This window comes from Macrosteles quadrilineatus, unplaced genomic scaffold, assembly GCF_028750875.1.
Source record: "Macrosteles quadrilineatus isolate MER2022 unplaced genomic scaffold, UCM_ALF_1.0 Scaffold_39__1_contigs__length_1060358, whole genome shotgun sequence".
Taxonomy (NCBI): Eukaryota; Metazoa; Arthropoda; class Insecta; order Hemiptera; family Cicadellidae; genus Macrosteles; species Macrosteles quadrilineatus.
Window position 1 is genome coordinate 393731 of NW_026542632.1, and position 22800 is coordinate 416530.

Here is a 22800-nt window from a genome sequence, read left to right on the forward strand (position 1 = left end):
ATATATATTAGAAAACATTTATAAAAGAAGCATGCAAAATAACTATCACATTGTTTGGGAATGAAAATTCTAAACTCATTCCATCAGTGTGGTAGATTTATTTTTCAAACTCCTTTTAACCTGCAACAAAAATAAAAATATATATCACAAATTCATTTGATTACATAACAATTTAAAAAAATAGTACTTATATTTCTTAGACTGTGTGCTAAACACATTTAAATTGTAAATACTTATAGGACATTTCTGCATTTCTCCAGGTTTTGCACTTTCTGTACTATTTACAATTGCACAATGTGGAATAAAATATTTCTTTGGTGTTCTTGTGGTTCTTAAAATAATTTTCTGTATTTAGTTTATAAGGAAGTAATCGTAGCTTCATAGAAATATCTGTAATAGTTTAAATATACAGTGTGTAAATTAAGCCTTGAAACAAATCTGTATTTTAAAAACCGAAATAGATAAAAATATTCTGTTCGTAGCAATAATTGTTAACAAAGGTTCCGCAATTTTTTACATCAAAAATATTTTTTACCCCCCTAACAGGGAATGTAGGGGGTAGGGGGGGACTTATTTTTTCAAATAGCAACCCCTATTGAATGAGCCCTCATTTTGAAGGGTTTGTCAAAAGAAACACAATACCGCAAATCCGAGGTGAAATATCTACCTCGGGTTTGCATCATTGTTTTTCTTTTAACAAACCCTTCAAAATGAGGGGTCACTCAATAGGGGTTGTTATTAAAAAAATAAGTAAACCCCACCCCCTACCCTGTTAAAGGGGTTGAAAAAAATTGTTGATTTTTAAAATCGTGGAACCTAGGTTATCAATCAATTCCACAAACAGAACATTTCTATCTATTTCGGTTTTAAAAATACATATTGTTTCCATTATTTGTGAAATCAGTGATTTTTCATATACAGTAAATTAAATTTTGGAATACCCGCCATTTTATTTGCGTCATTGTGTTTCTTTTGACAAACCCTTCAAAATGAGGGGTCACTCAATAGGCGTTGCTATTTGAAAAAATAATTCACGCCCTACCCTAGGGGAGTAAAAAATAATATTTTTGATGTAAAAAATTGCGGAACCTTTGTTAACAATTATTGCCACAAACTGAATATTTCTATCTATTTCGGTTTAAAAATACATATTTGTTTCAAGACTTAATTTACACACTGTATGTTAAAATCGTAGCTATCTTGCTGGTAAGGTGTTATGAAAAAGGTTATTCTCGATTGAATTATATTTTTTGCTAATAAAAGTAAGGCAACGCCCTGTATATAAGAGTAATTCCAGTTAGAACAATGATAAAAAAACACGAAAACATAATGTTCTTATGACATTACTTAGTACTGTGGATGCAATTATTATCAATTATCAATCAAGCAATATGAAATTCCGATTTATTTTGTGCTTATTTAGTACCTGTAGTGTGAAATTTCGTTCATTTATTTTACAACTCAGTATAATGGTATAATCTAGATTAATGCTTGTTTTCACATATATTAACCTAAAATTTTAAAATCAGAGAAAAACAATATCTGATGAATAAGTTTCATCTAAGCATAGCCCTGTATTTAATTTCCCTATAATTAACCTCTCTATAAGAGTTTAAGCAAAATACATGCAATGCAAATATCACGCTTACAACTACTTACTTTAATATAGTTTTTGGATATACAAACAACAAACAACAAAACGAAAGACGCTGTGAGAATTTTGTTATGGAATTACTGTAAGACTAAAACACGTTTTGGAGTGGTAAGATTGTTACCGAAGCGTGTATTAAACGTGATACTGAACTGAATACTCAATTGACTTTCAAAAGGTCGAACGTGAAGTGAATACTTTGAAATCACTCGCAAAAGGATAAATAACACTTATATTCAATTAACAAATCGCTTCACTTTCCAGTTGTTTAAAATTTAACAAATTCTCTGTCCATGGGAAAAGTAAAAAAATTTAAAAACTTTTACGGAGATAAAGAATATTATTTGTATTTTACAAAAGAGTGGGTAAAATATAACCAGTAACAGCTACAAAGTTGTTATAAATTGACAATTATTAAATATTCCAGCTAGGTTCTACGTAGCTTTTGAAGAATGTCCTCTTTTGAAACGTCGCTGGATTGTAAAACGGCGGAAAATTGATTGTTCCGAGAATTTGATCACAGAACAAGACTTGTGTGCGTTGTGTTTATAACAGACTGTTTTAAACCGTTGTAACAATATTAGTGTTGTATTTTTCGTTCAAGATCGGTTCTTAAAGTGTCTATAAAAACCTGGAGTAGACATTTCACTAAACAATTACAAGTCTTTATTATATTTACTTTAGGTCTCCATTTAGGTCTCTTGCTTGCGATACTAATTAAAGTATAATCATTGTTAGAAATTCAATCTTGAAGCGCAATGATCAACAGCTGGTAATATGTATTTAACTTTTTCGCTACACTACTGTGTTATTACCTGTTTTCGGTTACATGTTAATCACCTACGAAAATTCATCATTACATTGTTTACTACTGAAAAAGGATGTTTACTATGCGAAAGTAATGTTTATTATCTTTTTAAGATTTTCCCGACGTAAATGATACAATGAATTGTTATTATTTTGCCTGTGTGAACTGTTTAAAGTAAAAAATAATTTTAATTTAGAAGCACAAAGGAAAAAATTATATGCGATTTCTTTGCTCCTAACTGTAATAAAGAAATATCCAATGTCTGTTTTAACTAAGAAAATAATATTAGTCTATGTAGTGTAGCGAAACGTAACGTTCAAAACACAAGTGAAAATGGGTCCATACATATTCTCGAAAAATCTTGCACTTCAAACATGGTCTCAAATATGTCATGACTCACTTTCTACTCTTATTATGAAATATACTATATTGAGTTGTTTAAGGTCCTTTGTTTGTCAATTGCATATCCAGTAGAGTAGTCTAGCAGTTAACGTATGACAAAGGACAAAGTCAAGTTTGTAACGTGTTCATTCACACTACAAAGAGCAGACAATATAACATTGTGACAATAAGTTAACATGACTTAATCTCAGCAACTGTTGAGTTTAATTTAAACCTGATTGTGATAAAATTCAAGACCTTAATTTGATAAAGCGTCATGTGTGGAAATCAAAATACAAACATGCGAAAAAATGTTTTGGACTAGTTTAACATTTCACATTTTTATTCAAACGCAATTATTATAATATAAATTAAACATAAATGTTCATCTATTGAATGCTGATTAATGTTTACGCTTAATCTATTTGTCAAACATTTGAGTGTTTCTCAATCTAACAACAATGCTGCAACATCTCGATAGTCTATTTGGGATTGATTGTTGTTTAAACGTTTGCTTTGTTCAGGGATTGCTTTGCAAATGTAATTAATTAAGTGTAACAAAAGAAAATCTGCTCAAATAGCCCAAAGAATAAATGATAGTTATAGTATCCTTTATCACTTCTTGAAACCTGATCTAATAATATTATAATTTAAAAAACGTTTTCTCTGTTTCCCTGTAATTGAAAGATTTAAAACATTTAGATTTAAAGATTTATATACATAAAACGAATATAATTTCAAACATACCTTGGATCAGAATCTATATCCTTTTTAAAACTTAGAGGTAATATTTTTGGTTGATGACTAAATTAAAATGAATTCTTCGGAAAAACGTTTATGACATAGCAGTAGTGTTTTAGAATAGATTGTATAAAATCTACAGGATTTTAAATAAATATTAATGATATACTACTATCAGAGTTTAAACTACGTGCTCTACCTGCTATATTTATATAGGGCACAAGTGTTGTTCAAAACACAAAAGTGACAGGACCACACACATTGGTCAACTGCACGAGTGGAATCAAAATAATCTGAACAATGAACCTGTCACACCTTCTGGTTACAATAGATTCAGTGACATCTAACGTATGGCTAAAGCTAAATACCACACACCTCTCTTTCTCTGGTGGAATTAAATCTCAAAGAGGAAGATAATAAATATAGAGTGGGTTGAAATTAGTGTGAGTATATACGACTACACATTGTTAAAGCAAAGTTTTCCTATAAAAACTATATTCTACAGTGTTTTATTGTGCTTTTAGAATGTCCATTTCTTTAAAACCGAGTGGGGTTAGTGATGCAAAAACAAATCATTTGCAACCTAAGTAACATAGCTAGGAAAGATCATAGAATTTTAGGTTTTTTCAGTATATTCTACTAAAAATGCATAACTAGAGAATTATTGAACCAACATTGTTAGTTGTACACAATATTGTATAAAATTCACTACGCAAAAATTTTATAAAAGTATAGATTTAGACTCTGGTAAATTAAGCTTAAGATATAACTTAGAGTAAAAAATTGTACTTACCTTTATCCAACTTCTTTTGACCGGGTTTTTTTCAATAGTTGAATAACTGATTTTGAGACTTGTTTTATAACCGTAAGACTATATCGCCTTGTTAACTATTAACGGACAGTGCATGAAATCAAACAGGCATTACGACCTCTTAAATCAATTAGTACATTTAATACAAATTTTGGTTAATTTTAACTTTTCATTTAACTATTCACAAATCCATCACTCTACGCCATTCAAACTTGTAATACTTGTGGTAATTTTCTGTTTTAATATATATATTTTTGTTTTTAGCGAATTTCCCTATAGGGAAGTAGCTATTACCGTAGGTGGCACGGTAAGACCTAGACCCGGGACCGATTTACTTTTTCATTTTGATGTCCCCCGAGGCCAAAAACACCATTCGTTCAAATTTTTATATATGTATATATATATATATATATACTTATATATATATACGTCCGTGAACGCGATAACTTGAGTAATTTTTGTCCGATTTTGATGAAACTTGGTTTAAAGGTGTAAAGCGGGATAAACTTGAATGAGTTCGCGAACCAGCACGATCGGACCATGGAAACGGGGCTTTACGGGGGGTTTTATGGGGTAAAAATTGGTTTTTCTCACTTTTGACCCTCAAAACACAAAATTTCCTGATTTCTCTTTAGACTTTTTTAAAGAGCTTAAAAAAACAAATAATTTAGTATATAAAAGTATTTTTGTTCGATTATTAGTAACGGAGAAAATTAAAAAAATTGTAAATTTAAAATTCCCATGGTATTCTTATGGAGAATATTGTCAAATGTTGTAGTTTGCTTGTTTATTTATGGATATATTTTGATCAAACTTGGCAAATTTATTTATTTTGTACTAAGCTATCAATATTTTATTCAAAAACACACTTTATTAGTTTCCTTGTAGCAGCAAACCTAGGTACTCGTTAAACCTAATGTTATTAAAATATATTTAACTGAAAATCAATTCAGACAAATGGAAATTCGCTTAGTCGGCAGGTTTGCTGCGGCGGGGGTATTCTTGTATACGATATTTGCTCAGCGCCAACTTAATGATTACGAGTGCTGACTCGGTATCAGCTGTGCTAGCAGATGACTCATGACGTCATCAGTAATGTCATGACGTCAGTAACTCCAAAATACTGAAGATAGAGGGAAGTATTCGAAACGTACAATTTTGAATATATGTTTTGTTCTGCTTGTACTTTTCCTGCACTGTACAATCCCAGGGACTAATGATTTTCCTAAGTGTAAAATGTTTACCAGGTATTTAATGCTACCTTCATTGATAATTCTTGTTAAAATCTGTAGAGGTTCTTCCACATTGTTCCAATTTTATTTTATATAAACATATTGATCATCTGCAAAACATTTTTAGGGGTTCCCCGTCTATAATAGTGTGGCCTACATTTTGACGTAGTGTTTCATTTGCGTTGTTTTAAAGAACTTAACTTAACTTAGTAAAAAAAAAAAATAACAAACTATTGTTTCTGTCTGGTATCAAACCTTCATATGAATATCAAACTGAATTATTGCACCAATAAATACAAAGTCAAAACGATTACACTCAACCGTAACCAAACCAGGCATGAGAATTTCTTTAGTAGGTATCTTTAGGTACATTGGAATAGAAAAACATTTTTTTTTGCCTCTGGCCAGTTGAGCAACAATAATGTAATTTTTTTGTTAGGGTGCCACTCCGTTCCAGGTGTAGGTCAAGGTCCTAAAAGAAAAAAAAACCTCCAAAGATTTTGCAAAGTAAGGCAGAATTGAAAACTTACTATAACACGATTTAAATCATTTATTCCTGATCCAAAAACAAAGATAAACATAGTAAAAGTAACAAAACTTCCTAGAAGTAATGTAACATCGAAAGCTTGATTTTGATATGTTGATATGTGTGTACGTTAAAGAGATAATTTAATCTTTTTTCGTTATCTTTAGGATTTAGACATATTTGGATCCGTACGTTTTATTCGTAGCCCATAGTATAAGAGAACTAGCAATTGATTATAGATTTATACTCGATCAGTTATGAAAAACATCAAAAGGCACTCAACGTAAAATGGAATGAAAATATAGCATAAAATTGTCTTCGTGTGATCGATAGGCTTGAAAAGCAATTGTGTGTTTAATTTATAGTTCCTAAAAATTGTATAATTACAAATCTATGTTCACCACATTACAGTGGCGTAAGCCAAAATTGTACTGCTATAAACACAAAGGACTCATATTCAGTGGTAAGGTTATTTTAGTCACAGTTGGTACTCCTGGAGATGACCAATTAACTGTAACATTGCAGCCAACCTCACAACACTGTTGCTAATTACTTGACTAAAGTGATTAGCTTTGACACTGAGCTGTCTGTGTCATAGTTGTGTCACAATGAGCTCAAGTGTCACCAACAATTAGAAGCTGTATTGTGTATAATCAAGTAGCAAATTCCTGTGTGAATTGATACAATCAAGCTACTTGATAATTGCTTTGTGGTAGGTGGCTGCTAACCATGTTTAATTAAATGAGCAACATACACTTAAAAATCTTGAAAACCGGATGAAATTAAGAGATAGGATAACTTCATGTACTAGAGTTATATTCACAAAAACCCAAGGTTTTTCACAAATCTTTTCTTATGCGCTCAATAAAAACGGTAACATTAGATAAACTGTTACAGTAGCGTTATTTTTAAACATTTATTTTATTGATACTATTTTTTTTCAATGTTGTTTCCTTATCCCTACACTAAAAAAGATTTTCAATTTCATTCGGTTAAGTCTATTAATTTTAGTTCAGTTATTTGGAAACATGTAAAAGAATATGCTGGTCATACTTGTTATTTTGTATTTCATTAATTTACTAAAAAAAAATGACTAGTTATTTTTTAAGATTTCTAAAATTACTAGGACACCCGGAAATTGGAACTTTAAAAAAAAAAATTAAGAATTGTTCCCCGTAATATGTTAGCTTGTAATAAATCAAACAGCCTTTCCCTTTGTATTTAGTAAATGTGGAATACCACCAATCTTAAAACGTGAAAAAAATTATTATTGCTAGCAGTAACGACCATTTCAGGGAAACTAACAATCTGATACTTGATAACACGTTGTCTCCTCCATTTTGAACCAAGTTGGCAAAGTGCGAGATATGTGCGAATAGCCATTTCAACATTCTTGAGTGCTAGGACAATAGCTTCTTGCAGAGAAACTATCTCAAGTAGTCTCCACTATAAATTATAGGATTCAACTAAACCAGATGCTATCGTGGTTGAAACTTGAAAATTACTGTTGTTCAAAGTATAATCCTAGATTTATCTTAATTTATTTACTCACAATAACATTACAACTTTTAGATACTGACTAGCCAACACGGGAATACTCCAACAAAATAACGTATAAATACAGTATTGTTTTGTGGGACTTATTAGCTATTTTTTTAACAACCTGTTTCAATAACTCGATAAAAAGTATGGATGTATCAAATCTTCATCAAATTAAGATTGCATTTTCTAAGGTCCTTACACCGAAGCTCAAGTGAGATATCTTTTCGGCCTGCATGGCATTTTCGTCCATTGATATTTGCTAGGGAGGGGGGGGGGGTTGGCCCCTCTTATAGTGCGCTATGGTGATGGCTTATGGTTAACCACTATTTTATATTTTGCAGTAAAAACATCGAATTAACAAAGCAAAGCTTTAAACATTTTCTTGGGAAGACTCCTAGACCCCCCTCTATTGGGGGGGGGGGGGGGGTTATTCCACACCCCTTAGCCCCCCTAATGTAAAAAGTTAGATGGACGCCCATGCTGTATGGATCTACCAATCTAAGAAATTTCGTCATGTCAAACACAAAATGTGTTATGAGTTGAATCATAACTTATTTTTTCTAAAAGTGACAACAAAAGAGATTTTTTTTAATTTAAGGATCCTTTAAAACTGTATTTCACCACACTTAAAACTATTTGTTTTTCATAATCGTTGTTGTAAAAATATTGAGTAGGCCTAGCTAAGAATGAATTTGGAAAATATTATATTAGTAATAAGCACCCAAATACTTATTTACTATGCATATTTTTGTGCTAACTGTATTTACTTGTCTACTTTAAGGACAAAGGTATGAACGTAAACAGATTTACCTTTATTTGGAAATATATTTATTCAAAACAAATTTGTGATCAATTCTTGGTACAATGTTCAGGCAATAACCAGTTACTCGGTTACTTACTTATGGTAAACAAATACGGTTCTCATTCGTACTCAAATAGTTTCTACAAATGTGTCTTAACCTCAGCTAAACTTAGTGTTTCTTATCGTATTGTATGTGCTTAACGATAAAGGCTAAATTTACAATCGAATTATCGTAATATAAATATAAAAATTTTAACCGGCGAAGGGATTTTGTCTGCCAAGCATTGACTAACAAAAAATAAATAATCTATTGTCCTAAGAAAGTATGGGGGATAAAAAGTGAATCGGCACGAGTGTCATTTCACTGTAAAATATTATTGTCTGTATTTACTAGGCTAACTACGTAGCTAAAAGCAAGGTATAAGAAAAATAGTGGGGAGGGGGTTTACCTTTGCGGTTTTTAGCTGATAGCGAACGATTTGTAAAGATTATTATAATACAATAACAAACTTAACAACACGCAGATTCGCTAGTATGGGTAAATACACAGTTACAAGGGGAAATCAAAACACTAGCTCAATAAACAATTCAAACATAGAACTGTAAAGAAGTATGGTTATAATTAAAAGTACTTTTTGAATAAAAAATTCAATCCCACTATTATATCAGTTAAACTCTGAAGTACAAATACTCTTACTGTTACAAGGCCTACAATATTTCAAGTACCAAAGCAGGTTAAAACATTCCTGACATGTATTTTAGATTACACAATCGATTTAAAACTCTCTACCGTAGCTTGATAGAATCTAGTCTAAAAAACTTAGTTTTGGAAAGTTTTTGAATTTCAGAGCATTCTGTAACGAACACATTTACAGGCACTTACATCTGTAGAACGGTAACTTAACCTATCTCAGTGTCTACTTACACTAGAAAATAAATCACTAAGCTGCGGCCAAACTATTAATTCGGACAATTCCAGAAAGATTATCATGGCGCAACATAACTTCAGCGTGATATGTTCTAGCCTAAACATCACCAAACATTAAGCTCTAACTGTACAGCGGAACAAAAGTTGCATTATAGTAATTTACAATTTGTCTCAAAGCAGGGGAGAAACATTGATTGAAAACACAGATGTAATCTTCCATTGTTCACGTCACTACACTATCGATACATAAAACACTGTCGTGTCGAGTCTGTGGATTCAATTAGTGTTTCAGAGAAATTTCAAGGCACAATATCTGGGAAAGAATAGTGGTTGAAGGCATAGGAGAGGCGCTGGGCCCCAGAGGGAACACAAACAGTCTAACAGCCTGCAAGCCTGGACATGTTTCAACTCAGCTCGCCAGCAGTTGGTGGCTTGGAGAAAGTAAAATGTGTTTCACAAAGTGCTTTTTTTTCAAAACAAAATACATTAAAACATATAAAATTGACTGTTTAAACATAATATTAAACAAATACGTTGTGAATTGCAAAAATATAAAAATTTTATTGGGTTTGTCAATAAAGTGTCAAAATGATTTGTCTCCGTCAGATTTTCTATGCTTCTATTTACAATTCCGGAAACGTCAACAATATCTTGTTAATTTAACTGAAACTGAAGAAGGGATTCTAGAGAATATAATACGTCAAAGTTGAAACATGTTCAGACATAAAATACAATCCCAGAAACAACCAACAACACTGTACAACATCATTACAATCACAGATACAACATCTGGCTTTACATTTCATCTAATCTGGTAGTGAAAATTTTAAAATTGTCTTTATGATTACTTTATTTATGATTGGATACATCTTTCATAGCTCATGTAGAACTCGTAGCAAATTTTCAATGACAGTTTAGGTGAAAACATTCTACTTTAGAGCAATGGTAAACCAATCAGCTGATTTTCATTGCCTAAATAGTTGCCCACTAAGCACAATAATGTTTTTTTACAATTTAAATTGTGTTTTTAATATTTTACAATAAAATAATGTGAACAAAAGTTGACTTTAACTAGCTTTTTGAATTATAATGAAAAGTATCGATCGTAACTTGTACCAAATGTGCTTTTCCATTCGGCCAATATCTGAAAGTCACAAGTACTCACATCTCAATAAAAATTTGTGTTTCTATGCAAAAGTCGAGCCCAACTTTGAGCCAATTAAACATTTTTTCTAACCAAGTTTTGAATTTCACTATTAGTATCCTTTGAAGTTTGGAAAAGATACTAAAAAGTAAACAATTGTTTTAAAACTATGTTTATTTTTATTTTATAAAATTAATTTGTTGATAGAATTAGAATCATTTCATCTAATGTACATTAGAATTGTCTTCTACTTAAAAAAAGAATTAAATGAATAGTAACAAAGCTTCTATTATGAATGGATAAAACATATTCATGATATTTTCTTACTATAAGAATCGTTTCTCCTTGTGTGTAGACCATAAGCAAATGTACAGTGTTCAAAACCTTATAGCCATCTTATCCTTACATCTATACAATTCTTGAAGCCTCTTGTAGGGAATTTAGGTGTCTTCATTGTAAAAATGCTAGTTAAAATATAATTATGTTTAGTCTATCTTCAAACTAAATTATCAATCATTTTTTTTAAAGTGGGAAGTATTAAAATTAAAATTACAAAAACTTGATTTCTATTTCAAAATAATCTGTACAAGAGGCACCAGAATTGGCCAACCCTCTAAGAAAAATGTTAACTACTTAACAAGCACTATTTCCTAAGTGATAATGTCTTTTGTCTTAAAACGTGACACCGGATCATTCCAGGTCCTTAAGCTCAAGTTCAGTTTTAAACATAAATAGACAGAAAATACAAAACAATGAACAACAGGAAATGTTTAATCAAAAGGAAACAACTAAAAGAATGAAAACAAACAATCACACTTGGTTATAAGAGCCAGGGTTTGTTCAAAAGGAAAATCAAGAAACAGTGGGGAGAATTAGGTGTGTAGGTAGGATTTACACAATTTGGGATCAACGTTAAAGTAACAGAAATCAATGTTTCCATTTAGGATAGTAGCAAAATGTTAAGGTGTTTTGAAATATAAACTTAAGGTAAAATAATTGACTATGTAAGGCATCATTACTGAATTATTTACATGCCTTCTACTCTTAAATCTTCTAAGCTTTAATGGTTCAAAAGAAATCATAAACGAAATTTAACTTAACCTGGCTCTTCTTTTAGGTCCTAATTATGAAATTAAAATAGAAATTCCAATAGGAAGACAAAAACAAACAATCCTAAAGGTGTGGTTGGACCCTTGGTTTTGTCCATTGGACTGGCTTAGTCTTCTGTATCAACCCAGTCGATACGGGCCCATTCTGGTAGTTCCGTCTGGTAACTCCAACCCGGCCCCTGAAAGCAGAAAAAAGTCTAGGATTTTAAACCTTTTAAAATTTAAATACAGTAAGAAATGAAAGTATTCTACAAGTTTATTGTTTGACATTGATAGTAGGTTTATAATAATAATGCATGTTTTGAAGTCTAACAAATAGATTCGTATTAATATATAGGCTTAGAGTAAAACTAAAAAAATATCCATTGTCTCGAAAAATGATTTTAAAAACTCCACAGTGGTGAAGACAGGTTTTGGAAAAGATTTGCTAAACCAAAATTAGCACTTACTCCCTTTGGTAAAAGCACCCTATGTAGCACCCTTTGGTAAAAAAACGAAAAAGCAGTGCTTAAAACAAGATTCACCTAATCTGTTATCTCCTTACACTTCGTTACTACTCTTATTTTACCTAAACTCCTAAACTACCTTATGTTTGATCGTACATAGTAAAAATGTGAGAAAATTCTCACCAATAAGATAAAATAAAAAAATGTACACACAAAAACATAACAGAACTACTAGTAAAAAAGATTAAAAGATAGAAACCAGTCAAAGTTTAAAGTTTTATTTTGATTAAAACACTTTTACATATTAATTTTAAGAATTTGGAATGCTCACCCTGTACTTCCATGCGTGAAGGTACATCACTAGATCCCGAGGTTTTGGGTCTCTGTATTTCACTTTGCACTCGTAACAATGAGGGTCGGAGGTCAGCTTGTCCGGGTGGAAGGACAAGTCGGGCGCGTCCTGACCTGTCTGTGTGGCCACGGTGACCTTGGCGGAGGCGGCGGCAACCAGCGGGGGTGGATGTGGCGGGGGTGGGGGCGGTAGACTGGGCGAACCTTCCCGGCTCAGCCCTCCTGGGAAAAATCTTGGGTTGAATAAACAAAACCTATTCAGGACCAGTTTATAAATGATGCACTAATTGGCATTTTCACCAAATTCGAATTGGTCCTGACCTTATATCGTGTTAATAATCCCTCTGTTGTTTTAAAGGTCAACGAGAAAATATATTGCCTAATTTTTTTAGGAGGAAAATACTTTTTCATAGAGCAACATGATTTTACTACTGACAGGATGATAACATAGAAAAATTGTAATTGGTGATTGATAAAGATTGAGCCTAGACTACATGAAAGAACCGCCTCACTTATACTAAACCAGTAAATTCAGCACAAAGGTGATGCCAGGGGGTTAAATAGTGGAGACAGTCTGTGGCTTTAAAATTTCACTTTTGTTAGTCAATAGATTAATTTATCACAGACAGAAACTAAAAGAAAGAATTTAATACGTTTTTCATCATATACAGGGTGTCACAAAAAAGTGTGATGGGGTATACAGGACCTAATTCTACATGCAAAAATAAGTCAAAAATGAGGAATAATTTTTTTTGGATTTCGGCTTAGTTTAGCCGTAATCCGCCATTTTGTTTTTTGGAGAAAATATTTATTATTTCAAAATCCCTTTGAGATATTTTTACGAAACTTGGCAAAATTGTTTACACTATAGTAAGTAACATTTATAAAAAAAAGTTATTTTAACTTTCCAAATTTCAAAATGGCAGCCGTTTGAATTTTTTAATGCCAAATTTCATGAAAACCGGTACCTAAATCAAAATTTTGTAAGATACAAAAGTGTAAGTATTTATTTATTGTATTTAACAAAACAAAAATTAATAAAATCGGTTAATAAATAAAGAAGCTGTGTTTATTTTAGTAATTTAGACTGAAATTACTTAATACGTTACATAAATTATTACATTACATTTAATACATTTTAATATTAATAATTTCAGTCTATATTACTAAAATAAACACAGCTTCTTTATTTATGAACCGATTTTATTCATTTTTGTTTTGTTGTATTTGTTATAATAAATACTAAAACTTTTTTGTCTTACAAAATTTTGATTTAGGTACCGGTTTTCATGAAATTTGGCATAAAAAATTCAAACGGCCGCCATTTTGAAATTTGAAAAGTTAAAATTATAATTTTTATTTAAATTTTACTTACTATAGTGTAAACAATTTTTTGCCAAGTTTCGTAAAAATATCTCAAAGGGATTTTGAAATGATAATTATTTTCCCCAAAAAACAAAATGGCGGATTACGGCTAAACTAAGCCGAAATCCAAAAATTTTTATGCTTCATTTTTGACTTATTTTTGCATGTAGAATTAGGTCCTGTATAGCCCATCACACTTTTTTGTGACACCCTGTAGAATAGGAAAAATAAATAAATTTGTTGTGGTTGTATCAAGTAAATACCACGTATATTGATGATCCAATTTATGATGATACTAAGTACATTTACATATTTTGTGAACATACCCATTAAACATAATTAATTTTTAAAATTGTAATTTTTCCCAAATTTCAGCTACATTCCTACCTTTGTCTTCCTCATCAAAGTTAAGCAGCGTTGGTTTGAACATGGACAGTTCAGAGTCGCCGTCCATGCCCAGCCAGTTCTCGGCGTTATGGATAGATATCAGGTCTCGGATCAGTTCCTCGTCCGACTTCCCAATGTTTCCTCCTCGTCCCTTCTCGGGGCCGAACACGGTGTGGTTGTACAGGGGGTCGTTCACCACTGGATAGCCTATAAACGTAAATAAACGGGTTTTAGATTGATACAGAAAGAAACCTCCAACAGTTTAAAAGTTAAATTCCTTAACCACAAGTTTTTTCAGCATAGAACCTTAATCTTGCAAGCTGCTCCTAGTACAACTAATGTTTACAGGGTAAAATCAATAATCCAATAACTTAATCACTTAAGCCAAACACATAGATTTATACTTTATATCCATTTACTAGCAGACGTTTCTGTGGACCAAACTATGAAGCAAAGAAACTCATGGTTAACAAAAAAATAAATAAAGGATCTGGAAGAGAAGGCATTATACCCGTTGCATTTCTGGAAGCTGTAAGACTGAGATGGCCAGGATGTGAAAAAAATGGATGAGAAGGCACTGGAACCCAGATATGAATACTGAAATTGTTCAAGGGAGGGGAAGAAGAGAGATAAAAATATTAGAGGATTTTGACGAGGACATGAGAAAATTGAATGTGAGAAGGTGGTAGGAAAAGTTCAAACATGTGGTTTGAATTAGGTCAATCTTAGGATGTAGCACCAAGCAAATTAATGTAAGTGGTAAACCTTTATGGAAGAAGTTGAAAAAATGTTGTATTTTGTATTTTCTTTGACAATCTGAGTAGTCTTACCCAGATACTGCAGATGCACTCTGATCTGATGCATACGTCCAGTATGAGGGAGGCAGAGAACCACGCTGGTGTTGGTCTCAGGATTGTAGCCCAGCTTCTGGAAAGTCGTGTTGCAATCTTTCCCCTTGGGAGAAACTTTACACACACCGATCTTGTAGCTGACCACCTCAATGGGCTCTATGCATTCTATCACCTCACTGAAAACACATTAGTATGTAAGTAAATGCCATTCTACCTTACAGATTAAGTTGCAGCTTATCTATATAATTTGAACAGTGATAGGAAGACATTTTGTCGGTTAATTATCCCCCCATAAATTCATACTATCCACGATCTCAGTTATAGTAAATTGAGATAAAATAAATTTCATCTCAATTTATAACCCAAATGTTTTATAAAATATATAATTTTCCATCTTTTCATTGATAGAAGGAACCCTAAAGTAAATTTAGAGTATTCAAGGCACCTTGTCAAAATTACCCAAAAACTTTGCCTGTTTTAAATATATTTTTGTTCTGGTTAGGTCAGATTATAAGGAGTCTTTGTTTAACTATTCTATTTTTTTTATCTACAAGCCAAATAGGATTGTACATAGATATACTGCATTTGAAGTATATATTGTGATGAAAAAATAAAATAAAAAAATTTTACCTATGAAGTTATTTATTAAATTTAATTAATTGAAACGATTCCCTGTGATCTTCTGTTATACCAACTTCAATAGGTTTTTTTAATAAAATGATCCCTTTATCCAACCAGCGTTGGTATGACGACTTGTTTCGTTCCTTACAACTTCGTCAGGTCATTTTGTATCCAACCACATCATCAATGTATTAATACATTGTGCTATGTCAATAGATTCGTTAAAATACTGTAAAAATCACAATAATTAAAACTCGTCATGTTGTTCAAATAGTTAAAATAGAATATAAAGTGATAAAAATGATTAAAACTGTACAGTCTGGCCAACCCTGTCTTATCACTGCCATTGACTAAATAAAACTGACGGAATCGTGATGTTTATCTTCTTCTCTCCAGTGCCACCTGTTTTTCAGTTTATTTTGTTCTTCTAATTTTAAACTTCTTTGATTTGCAACTTGTCAATATATGTATGAAATATAATATTTGACTGGAAAGAATTCTGATAATTTAATGTGACATGGGTCAAGTTAATTAGCTTTGGTAAATTCTTCTTTAACATCAAGCTTAAAACATTTGGTAATACTTCAACTATTTCCATGTTCTTATCAATAGATGTACAGTTGTGCGATTCCAATATTAACTGTTCGGCATAACTGGATTGCTGATGTTGTGATAATTAATGTATATGTTCTTTAAATCTTTATTTGAAAGATCTTACAGTTTGGCCGATGTAGTACTTTGGATAGTCGTCATACCAACAACTGTGGTTGGATAAGGTATATATTATTGATTTTATCAATAATATATTCCAACCAAGGGTCACAAGGAATAATATATGTTTTTTTATATTCAACACACCATGTTAGGTGAGGTTAGGTTATGTTATTTCGACATTAAAAATACATTTACCTTCATTTAAAATGTTAGGTTAATTAGCCTACTGTGGGTATAACAGAAGAGAACACTATTTCCTTCAATAACATTATCGATCGAAGTTTAAAACAAGAAAAATTAGTTGATGACCAGGACACAGCTGATTCTTTTTGCAGCTGCCTTTGCTATCTCGCTATTTTTGTTACGTCAGCACCACAACACTTGCATTGATTGGCGTTTTCACTTCACTATGACGAAAATTGTAACCTTTTAGATTATCCCTCAAATCCATTATCTAAACATACACCTAGAAAAATACAATACATAAATTATTTCACTCACTCTGGAAACTCCCCCTCCACCCTGCAGATGTATTCCTTCTGCACCTGTCTGTTGCGGATCTGGTGTTCCATTTGTCTCGCCTTCTTCGGCGTCCGTCCGAACAACAGTAGACCACTGGTGAGTCGGTCCAACCGGTGGATCGTCCTTAGGTTTTTCAAGTGATATTCCTTCGCCAGGATAAATACCACGGTGTTGTGACGATATCGCCCACAAGGGTGAACCTGTAATGTGAAACGATCATGGAAAACGTCGTCTACTGTGAATAAAAGAAGTGTCTCAGATTGAATATACATTTCAGAGTTTATATTGTATTCATCCGAAATTGGCCACAAAATTACATCATCTTGTGCTAAAGTTAGAATTTAGCTTCGCACAAAACAACGTTACGGAATTCAAGCGCAATTGATATAAAAACAACACAATTTTGAGTAAAAAGTGTTGGTGATTTTATACTCAATTTGTAATAGGCCTATCATAGAACGATTTTTTTAAGAGCTGTAACCGTGAACTGAGGTTGGTTTAAATTGAAGAATATCATTGATTTTATTGTAACTGGGAACATTTCTAGGGTTTAGACTGTCTTTAGCGATAAGGGTTTGTTAAAGAATAAAATAATCCGCAACAGAAATAAAACATAATTAAACAATTCATTACTTGTATAATTCTGTTATTTTTAATACTATTGAAAAGTTAGGTGCTTTTACGAAATATACTACACAATATTTTGAAAATGGTAAAATATGTGAACACAATGTCTTACGACCTATTAAAGATTAAGTAAAAATTTTATCAACCTATTTGTACAAACAAAGCTAAAAAAATATTAAATAAATCTAAATCCTAAAAGAGAAGAAGAAAAGTAGGCAACCAGAGGCAGAAGCTAGCCAGGTATAAAGCGTGAATGATTAGTCGCAATATGTTATAATAAAATGTGTTAAGGTTTGGCAAGAGCTTAGAACAAAATAAACGCTAGAACTCGCAGTTATTAAGATAATAAAGTTAAGTATTATATCAATTGCGTTGGTGTTATAGAACAAGCGGTTTCCAAGAATCTTATCGTCATCTTTTTTATTCGAGGATGAAAGCAAAAAGCGGCGATTGTGAAAGCTGGAGTATCCTTTGTGATGCGTTTTAATAGATATTAACAATTATATTTTTTATGTAAACATTATTTTATATTTTTAATAGTTGTTTTGATAGTTAGGTTGAGCAATGAGAAATTTTATTATAAATGTACTGTGAAATTTAGTTTTAAGTATAATGCCCGAATGCAGTTGGAAAAAAAGTATGTGTAATTTAGTTTGGAAATAAAAAAAGTTTTTATACTGTACTTTAAAAATATAAGCATATTTCCAAAACATGCTTCCATGTTTGGGGAAATTATATTGATTTCTTGATAACAATAATAACGAAGATATTAAGGTCAATAAATCTTTTGAAATACCTTAAAACGTATTAGGCAAAGCTTATTTTATGAATTAACTCATGAAAATACTTTTTATTAAAGAGAAAATTAAGAAAAGTGGTCCAACGGATAAACTCTTATACAAATGGAAAAAATAACTTTATAGTATCAATTAACGCCAACAAGTAATATAAAACTATGCGAATTATACACGTGATCTATTAATTGAAATATCTGCATCAAAAAACTAAACCTAAACTTCCAACACATCAATCTAATGGACGTACACATTTTGACAAACATATGAACGATTAGACTCAGGTCACTGACTATAGAGAAGTTTTTACTTTCTCTATAGTCTGTGCTCAGGTTGTTAGTAGGGTTGGTGTGAAGGAGCCGTTACACTTACCGGCAATGAACAGGGTTTGTCCAAGACCACTATGTCATCGTCTACATGGACCAATTTCAAGGGCTTAGCTAACACAGGCGTCTCGTGTCTGCAATACGTCACAGACATGCAATCTACGTGATCTTCACGTCGTCAACAAACCCACATGAGTCAAGCACTGGATTGTCTTGTGTACACGGATATTAGAACATGAACGGTGGGTCGTAAACGTAAACAAATGACGTCACTGGTCACGTAAACATGTTTGTTATGGAATCCAAACGTCAAAATCAGCTGGTGCGGTTATTAGTTTATTTGGGCCAATGACGTCATTCGTGTCTATGATTCTTATAAGCAAAAATTCGTGTAATTGGTCCTACAAAATATTTGAAGCGGTAGGAAAACTTAAGACAACATGCTAAGATTCAAGTTACAAGCATCTGTCAAAATCGTATCTAAAATATTGTTTAAACGTAACTAATTTAAAAAAAAAAAAAAAAAAACTATTTAGAGAAGGAAAACTGATAGGTGAAAAAAATCCTCTTTCAGTTTACTTCAGCTTATATCAGTAGTACATAAAAATCGGATGATATTTACACTAAACAACATTCGGTAATTTATTTGTTCATAAGCAAGATGTTACTACCCAAAATATTCCCACTTTTTTATATTTGCATCCCTTAATTTGGTCAGCAGAATATTCCGTTTTGGTTTGAAAATGTTTGGTTTGTTCTTGAAAACTATTTCCATTGCTCTTATTTTCCTACGAATTGGCAGTCTAAAAAAAACTGTATTCAATTGTCACTAGTCTTATGATTTCAAAGTAACAATCCAGTACTTTACTCATATCACTGACAACACTAAAACAACATCGAATAAATTTCCTGTGCCAGTACCAGGACACAGTGAAGCTCCTTAAGGAGCCTAAATTTTATGTTTACTCACTTTTAGTTAAAAACCCGGAACTAACTAATACTTTTGTGTCCATACATAGTTTGTTAGTCACAATATCATTGGAGGGACACATTTAGAGGAGTTTGAAACACTAAACGTACGAACAAAACATTTACTAGGTTTGTACAGTACATGTTGCGGGTTTGAGGTTGGCGGGTTTAAATGGTTTTTACTACACATGATAAGTTTTTTACCGTGTAACATGTTTCAACCTGAAAGGCTGTATCTCTGGGGTAGGGGTAGGCCATATAAATTGATCACATTCACCCAAACTAGTATTGCAAAAGCTAATGCATGTGCTTCTATAGGGGAAAGCAAGTGTACAAAACAAAAGGAAAAGACTCAACATTCAACGGCACACAGTTCTAAAGCAATGATGGTTAGTTTTTGCAGACAATTTATGTTGTAATTAATTGACAAAAATGTGAAAAGTCGGAGAATTTTCTCTCAACATTTTTATAAATAACAAAACCAACCCCTAAACTTTAACTCATCCTTAGATATTCAGGATTTAAGTTTAAAAAAAAAAAAATTGTTTTGTAAAGTTAATATTTAATTTAAATAGTTATTAACGTAATAAATCAATAAAATAAACAATTTTAAAACCAACGTTGTTTTTCTAAGAAAATTCGTCTGATTAAACTAAGTTTCTATTTTAACAAATAACATGTATTAATTTCCATTGCAATTTCACTTGGTAAATTCAAAGCCGCCCAAAACCCGAGTCAAACAACACATACGCATCCAGCCATGGGCGACTAAACATCTAGAATAATAAACAACGTTAATTATGTCAACTAAGTTTCCAAAAGATAACTCACAAGACTTCCAACCCTAAACAGTAGTTTTCAAAAATACCCATGCTGCAGCAAACCTGCAGACTTAGCGAATTTCCATCTGCCTGATTGGATTTAAACTAAAATGTCTCCTTAAAAATGTCACATTTATTCCATATTTTAACGAATGAGTACTAAGGTTTGCTGCAACAGGGAGGGTAAACAAGTTTTTTAATGTAAAATATTAAAAGGGACTGTGGTTTAGTAAGAAATTAATGCATTTTCGAAATTTGATCAAAATATTAAATATCTCGTCTTACACCTTTAAACCAAATTTTATCAAAATCGGACAAAAATTACTCAAGTTGTCGTGCGGATGGACATATATATATATATATAGATATATACAAATTTGAACAAATGGTGTTTTTGGCCTCTGGGGACATCAAAATGAAAAAGTAAATCGGTCCCGGGCTTAAGTCTTACCATGAGACCTACGGTAATAGCTACTTCCCTATAGGGAAATTCGCTATCAGTTGCCCCGGATAACACTGTTACAAGTTAGACAGAACTAGAAGTGTTAATTACACACAGGTTAGATGTTAGAGAGAAGATTATGTACAAAAGAGTGGGGATGTTCATGCAGAGGGATGTATGGCGTCTCGGTGCCACTTACGGGGATGGAGGCTGGTTTGTTAACGACCACAACATCTTCGTCCATGTGTACAATGGCGATAGGGTCGGCCGTCACTGGCACCTCATGTCTGAAACATACACTCATGCTGCTACTACACGCTCTCTGACAAACCAGAGATGGATTATAGACCCATAAAACTGTCTTTAGAAATCGAGTGGCTCTATTTCAGTGGTTCACTTTAAATTGAGTTGCTTCCTCTGTCTCCTGATTTGAAGATGAGGGATACTCAATCTTGCGAGTGTCATCGGGTTGCTTCCGTATCGCAGTTCGTCATTCTGAACATAAGGAAAACCCGATGTCACAGATGGGCAAGGGAAACTTGATTATTAAAATCTTTCTATGGACCATCTACCATCACAACTTCATTTCAACATCTTGCCTATCACTGATACAGGACAACCACTCGATATAAATTTACTGAAACCCATCGTAAGCTATGTTTGAGCTACTGTCGTTTATTACAAGCACCAAAGCTATTTCGAACTGCATCCACTTGATCTAGTAGTTTCAAATGCATTTCATTGAAAAAATGTATTATTTAGGAGGTACTACAATTTGATAATCTAAAGTCACAAACACAAATGTTTCCAAAATACGTCAATCGAAAACATTTATGTGCAGAATATTTTTGATAGTTTTATGTAAAAAGTTTATAACCCATCTCTATCGGTAGCAAACTATGCAACCTTGATTAATGTACTTGTGCAAGTAAGTATCATATATTGAAAAAATGCATATACTGTTAATAGTATTTTTGTAATTAAAAAATATTAATGGTGACCTCTAAATTGTACATAAATTTTTAAAGTTTCCACAACCGTTTTGCCAAAAGAATGTGCCATTAATATTTTGATAAGACTCAAACACAAAACGGTAAAACTACAAACCATCTGCAATGGAAAATAAATAAGAAAAAAAGTGAACTTCAAATTATGATCACAACCAGAGAAAAAAACACTAAGTCAAGTTTGTTAGTGACATAACTATAAATGTACGTAATACAATAACACTGGCATTTATGAATATTATTGATAGACTAAATACTACACAAAACATGGCCTGAAAAAGGTATACTAAATAATTTTCAAATAACAGTTTTTATACGAGTATTTTTAACTGTATTCCTTAGAGCTATTTACAGATGAAATTCCTGCTACCGTTACATCTGCAATTTAAAGGTAGATGTTAGAAGATGTACTGCATTATAACAATGCGTTAAATTTCTCAACTAAAAACACGCGAGTTAAATTAAATGTATTAACAAACTCAATTAATAGTTAATAAATATGACCGGTGAGTCGAATATTTAAAAAATAACTAAATAAAACGCCCTGCTATTTTATATCTCTAAATGTTATTTAATAACCGTATTGCTTTATTTGTTATTTTGAATTTCATGCAAAATGCATCCTCACACCGTGCGAAAAATTGTAGTTAATTAAATATTTGTAACATACAATATGCTTAAAGAGACCAGTTTCAATGATAAGGACGGTTTTAAATTATATAACTGAAATATCTGTTTTTATATTCATGTTTAGTTTACATAATATTTCTTAACATAAAAACATTCTATGTACGATATTAGTAAAACTTAATTTGATTATCTGTGAGTAAAAAAATCACTTTCTTTACCCCTTAAAATATTTTAAAATACCATTTCAGCATT

The 22800-nt window shown here is 31.9% G+C and overlaps 1 protein-coding gene across 3 annotated transcripts in view; it reads right to left on the minus strand.

Moving 5' to 3' along the window:
- Positions 1-8497: 8497 nt before the first annotated feature.
- The window catches only part of LOC129005860 (pseudouridylate synthase RPUSD2-like), a 545856-nt gene continuing 531553 nt past the window's right edge, over positions 8498-22800 (minus strand). For 2 of the 3 annotated variants that reach the window (XM_054434884.1, XM_054434886.1), the window contains 6 exons: positions 21111-21198; positions 16912-17132; positions 15055-15251; positions 14225-14431; positions 12453-12694; positions 8498-11854 (listed from right to left, as the gene is read on the minus strand). In XM_054434884.1, coding sequence (XP_054290859.1) covers positions 11783-11854; positions 12453-12694; positions 14225-14431; positions 15055-15251; positions 16912-17132; positions 21111-21198 — 1027 coding nt within the window. In that variant the 3' untranslated portion in view covers positions 8498-11782. Of the gene's footprint in view, positions 11855-12452; positions 12695-14224; positions 14432-15054; positions 15252-16911; positions 17133-18725; positions 18814-21110; positions 21199-22800 lie in introns of all 3 variants that reach the window. The other variant, XM_054434885.1, reaches the window with a different exon arrangement.